At 38.6% G+C, this 6,000-nt stretch overlaps 1 protein-coding gene across 2 annotated transcripts in view; it reads left to right on the top strand.

Moving 5' to 3' along the window:
• The window catches only part of CHN1 (chimerin 1), a 148,005-nt gene that overhangs the window by 120,988 nt on the left and 21,017 nt on the right, over positions 1-6,000 (top strand). For both annotated transcript variants that reach the window (XM_015596477.2, XM_006921221.3), the window contains one exon: positions 5,622-5,706. In XM_015596477.2, the coding sequence (XP_015451963.1) occupies positions 5,622-5,706 (85 nt within the window). The remainder of the gene's footprint in view (positions 1-5,621; positions 5,707-6,000) is intronic.

Raw genomic sequence — 6,000 nt, 5'->3', positions numbered from 1 at the left:
AGAGCGTCAGCTGAAATGTCATTCCCACCTTCCCAAGCAAATTCCAATTCTCCTAATGTTCCTGTCGCCTCCAACCTAGTTTACGTTTGCAGCAGGCTCCCTGGCTGTTCACGTTCATGCTTATTTCTGGAAGTGGTGTGATAGCTTAGAAGGAATGATGAAAGTAGGCTGAATTTTATTTCTCTTCCCATGGCATGCATTTCTTTTCCGCAGTTTCTTTTACTGACATTCAAACTGGAGATGTGAATGTCAGGAACAAGATGAGAAGCAGACGTGCTGGCTTTCTTACAGAAGCCAGGCTTGTGGTCAGTATAACTGTAGGCCCAGTTGAGAATGGCTTAAGTTTTTACTTCAGTCAGTGCCCAGTAGACACACAACCCTTGGCCTACGCCAGGTGGGCCCCTCGGTAGCCCATCCATCTCCCTCTCTTCCTGTCCTTTTCAGCCTGCTTCTGACCAGTGCCTTCTTTGTTTTACAAAGTGGGGCAGCAGGCACTGCCTTCAAGAGGAAGATAGATGACACATCTTTTTGCTTTACATCCAGTGCTAGCAAAGTTCTCTTATCAGATTTCCTCATTCACATCCAAGAATCAGTAAATGAAAAAGAGAGAAGAAAGTGAGGAAGAAGGAGCTTTCTGGACAGCCTTGGAGAAGAGAGAGGAAAACTAAGACACAAACTTCTAAAAACATACAAATCTGGGCCATCTAGAATAAAAAAATATATACATGGAAAATATCGCTCAGTGAGTGTCTGTTGGTTCTGTCAGTTGTAGCAACATCATTAATTTTGATTCTCTGAATGCTGAGCAGCTGCAGATCTCTAAGAGCTGTCTACTACGTTATAGGGCATTCCAGACAAAAGTCACTGTCTCTTATAATCTAGGGCTTCGACTCCAGCCTTTGGACCCCTTGAGAGCCACTCCAGACCTTTCTCTCAGATGCCATCTAATTTTTCTCAGCATCCTCCTAAGCAGAAAGAATCCCCAAGGTACAACCTTTAACCTTTTAATTATTATATATTGATTACCCATTACATTCTGATTTTATCATTTTAAGACAGGTAATCAGAATACAACCATGTGTAGTAAACAGAATTGGCTGCAGGTGTCTGTGCCCTAGAGCCCCGTCTGCAGGGACAGCATCCTGTTTCCATTGAGCTAGACAGCAGTGTAACTGAAAAGCTACTCTGCGTTGTGTAATTTGTCCAGTTGATTTTTTTTTTTAAAGATATCTTTTTCTGAATTGGTAAAATATGTGATTTAAAAATCACTAATTATATAACACTGCATGCAAAATAAAATGCTTAGATAAAGCTCAAATTTAGCACTATCACTCTTTTAGAAAGTGTATGTCACTTTTTCTTTAATACACTTGACACTGTTGTAGTAGGAGTTGAGAGTCATTCAGGAAAGAAACTTGCTTTCAAGTCCAGCAGCCCTTCTCTGAATTTCTGGTCAGTTCCAATTCCTATTTCCCACTTTCCCTAAACTCATTTGCTTAGAAACTGAACTTAGGCCCTAATGCACAAACTACAGACTGAATTTCCTATGCTTTCTGGCCTCCAGGTCCCCACCACTCCTGTACAGCCATCCTCTCCCCCTTATTCTTTTTCCAGCTCCAGGTGAGGGAAGGTAATTTCCTCTTATTTAAAGCTTACCCCTCTGCCCTGGATGCCATTTCCATTGGAAGCCTTCAGGAACCTTACTCTGTGAGTCACCTTTTTCCCTGAAATTGTCAATCAGCCATTCCTTTCCCTTCGGTTTGTTGTGTCCACCTCACTTCCAGACCTGCTCCTCTACTTTCGTTCTCTCCGTTAATGCCGTACTTCCCCAGTGACCAGGCCCCATATCCTAACAGTTAGCCCAGGTTCCTCCCCTCTCCTCCACCACCGATCAGTTACCAAGCCTTGCTGATTCTGCCTCTTAAATAACGCTATCCCTTTATATCAACCGCCACTGCTAAGTTCAGATCCACATCATTTATTACCTATACCATGGCCATAGCATCCTACCTAGTCCGTCTTCCTCCAGCCTTGCCTCTTTGACTGTGTCACTCTCCTTCAAAATCTTCAGTGGTCCTGCATTGTTCATTATGCAAAGTATAAATTTGTAGGCATAGAAAAAGCCCTGTCTGCCTCTTATCTCCTGCCATGCCAGTCATTCCCACCTCCACCCTTCCTTGGAATTCTCTAAACGTCTCATTGTTCCGCTCATGCAGTGTGCCTTTGACTTCTTTGTAACAGCCTTTCCTAAAGCAGCTGCTCCAACGCGCACACTCCCATTCTGCCCCACAGGTCACCTGGCTGGCCCTGCTGTCCGTCCGTGAAGACTCTGCTCTTGGGTTGCATCATAAGCCCGAGCAGTGCCCCTCCCCATCTTCTCTCACACTTCGCAGACATTTTCAGTAGAGCACTTTCACGGTTATTTAATGGGAGAAACCTACAATAAATTCTTTGAGCCAATATCCTGTGTATCTTTGTATATGTTATCAGTAAATGTTTATGAATGAATAAAAGTGATTAATGAATGAAGTCTGTTTTGATGACCTCTAGGGGAATAAAAAAGACAGACTACAATATTCAGTTTTTAAAAATGCAATCCAGTGTCATGGGGCCATAGAGGTCACAAAACAAAACCTAAGAAATGTGAATTTTAGATATAAAATCCAAAAGGGAATCCAGATAAACCCTGTTATACAAACAGAAGCTTAGTAAGCTTCTGCTGCTTCAGTGCCCATTTCTAGAACAGTTTGCTGGAGAGTTATATAAGCAACTTTCCAAGTGATTTTAAAAAGCAAAATTAAAAGCAACAACAAAACCAGCCCCAAATGGCTCAGGATGCCTTTATTTAAAGCTGTCTAAGAAGGAAATATGTAAGTAACAATTTCCTAAAGATTGCCTTCTGTGAGATAATAGTGTGACCCTTTAGAGAACATTGGTCCTGTGCGGACAGTTAAACCCTTTCTTAAGCAGTATATGTAATACGAAGAACTATCTCAATATGTTCAAAATGCTACATTTACTACTGCTCAGTGAAGGTAAGGAAGAGAATTAGTTCTATCATAACATCTCAGTACTCGGTACTGTTTGCAAGAACCGTTTTTAAAGTACTTTTACACCATCTGCTCTGTTTTTTGCTCCCAATGTATCTTTAAGACCCTTTATCATGAGATAACTGGCAGGTACAAAACTGGGACTTTGTCCACACTTCTAGTCTATTTTTATTAACCTTACCAAATTAAGTGATAGTAGACTATCCTAAGACCCGGCAACCTCGAAGCCAGTTGGTATCCCAAAGATTTTCCTTCAAAATAACTTCACAATTCTATAGCTGTTTTTTGATTCTACTTTTATGACTCAGTGCTGTCTATTTCACTCATTCTTCTCAGAGTAAAGCAAGATTGCATACTTTATCCAGTTATATTCACTCAGAGGAACACAGACAAACAAAGACATCGTAGACTATCTGAATGTTGAACTTGGCCTCTGCTTCAGGAACTCCAGGAAATGCTTTCAGTTTACAGGCTCTGACCATCATTAACAATCCAGAAGCAACTGTGTCTACATTCCTGGTGCTTTTCCATAAAAGACATAGAAGGGATTATGGCCTTTTCAAAATCAACATGACATTTTGTATTCAAGCTCTCTTGGCAACAACCAGAGTCACAAGCACATACCTACTCAGAATGAACCCAGGTTATCGGTTGCAGCCTTATATGCCAGTAGTAGTAGTTTGAATTCTGAAATATCATATTTCATTGATTCTGATATGTACTCTTTTTTCAACATCTCTCAATTTGGCATTTATCTTATAAATCAATGGCATTTATAGAACTCAGACATATCCTTCATGGCCTGTCATAATTTAATTGGCATGGTTTTTCTAAACAGAATATATGTGTCTTACATTTAGTATAAGTCTTATGTTCAGTAGCATCTTAAGTTCCAAGAAGTTTTATATATATAACTACATATAGTTATATAAAGTTTGAAGAAGTTTTATATATATATGTACATATAATATATATATATATATATATATATATATATATGTAATTTACTTGGTTTCTAAGACCTATTCAATTCATAAATAGTAAAAATGACAATCTTAGTTATGAATTTTATTATTTGCAATAGCTGTTTTGGCAGATTTTTATGTTTGAATCAAATTGTCACACTCTGATATTCACTCTCTTGTATTACTGTTTTTCTGCAGGAGGAAATCATATATATGTATATAAATTATCTCAAGTAAATATAATTTGATATAGCTCAGTGGCTTCCTTGTTCTCTCTCCCTTTTCACTTATTTCTTAAGTGCATTTTCAGCAAGTATTTGCTCAGAAATCCTAAAGTATTAGTGATAATATTCATTTTTTTAAATTCTTTAACGTTTGGGGTTTGGATTCATAGCTTCTCTATTCTACCAATATTGTTTTGTTTTGTTTTTAATAAATTTTTTATTTAAATTAGTCTCAAGTATATAGTACATTAGTTAGACATCTATAATGTCCATAAAACGATCCCCCCAATTGCTCCCTCCCTCCCCTGGCCCTCCACTTAGCCATCATACTAATGCTAACTACATTCCCTCTTTCATGCTCCCTGTGCCCAACTATCAACTACTAATTTATGCTTCTTTAACCCTTCACCCCCTTCTCCCAGTCTCCCAACCCCGCCCCCTTCCATCACCAAATTGTCCACTATATTTGTGAGTCTGTTTTTTGATTAGTTTGCTCTTTTTGTTCCTTAGATACCGCATATAAGTGAAATCATATAGTATCTATCTTTATCTGTCTGACTTATTTCACTCAGCATAATAACTTCTAGGTCCATCCATGTCATTGCAAATGGTATCTACTAATATTTTTTTATCTGAATTCAGCTAGAATGCCTTCTCTGTCCTATACATAAAAGTCTATGGGTATCTTAGCATTTGAATCCTTTCTTCTTTGGGGATTCCTTTCTTAGGGATAAAGGAATCAAATGCAGTAAAACCTTTATGGACAAGAATGATTAATGAATAATTGCTATGATAAAACAGGGTTTCTGACTAACCGTAGTTTCTGCAGTTTCTAAAATATATTCATTCTCTTTGCTTGACATAATAAGTATCAAATAGTTTGGAACAGAAATTGGCCCTTTTTGATGATTTAGTTGTGACCGGTCACTAAGTATCACCTTCAACATCTGTGGCCCTAACTGTGGTTACAGAGGACAGAAGGTGGATCATCTGGCAAAATCCTTTACAGAACCCAGACATACTCTGCATTGCTCCTTATCCTTCTTCATGCCACAGAGCTCAGAAAACACCAATATTTGCATAACATAGATGAGGCTGCTTAACTGCTGGAGAACAGTTGGAAAACTACACTGTAGAAATTTTTTTCAAAAGTAAATGCAGAATATTAGTTTGATTTATCACCATTTCTAAACAAAGAGGAAATCAAACTGATAGAATTTTTAACTGCCTGTCAGTCCCTCTCACCCAAGGTTTTACCAAACGTAGTCATATTGTGCCTCTTCAGTATGTAGTGTGGCTTGTATATTAGTGCTTTGACAGGAAACAGTCTCCTCGCTCATATTTCCCTTCTGGTCACTTTGTCACTACTCTTTTTTTTTCAGGTCCATACATTCAGAGGGCCACACTGGTGTGAGTACTGTGCCAACTTCATGTGGGGTCTCATTGCTCAGGGAGTGAAATGTGCAGGTAAGAGCTCTTCCTTTTCACTTCATTGAGTAAGCTATAAAGTTATAAGGAGTAAAGTATAAAGAGATTTGCTGTTATGCACAAACAATGAGCTGGATTCTGGTTTGCTCTGAACACACGTGCAAGAGGCTGGATTCTCAGGCAGCCAGTTTGGAAATTGATATTTCATCTGCCCTTAACCTTGTATTTAATAGCAGACTAGGGATCTGGTATTAGTCCATGAAAAAGAGAAGTCATCTTGTTCAAAAAGTCTGATAAAAGGAGATAAAAGTAAGGCAGTTATATTTAACTGTT

The sequence above is a fragment of the Pteropus alecto genome, unplaced genomic scaffold (genome assembly GCF_000325575.1).
Source record: "Pteropus alecto unplaced genomic scaffold, ASM32557v1 scaffold3, whole genome shotgun sequence".
Classification (NCBI taxonomy): Eukaryota; Metazoa; Chordata; class Mammalia; order Chiroptera; family Pteropodidae; genus Pteropus; species Pteropus alecto.
This window is presented reverse-complemented; position numbering and strand designations above follow the sequence as displayed.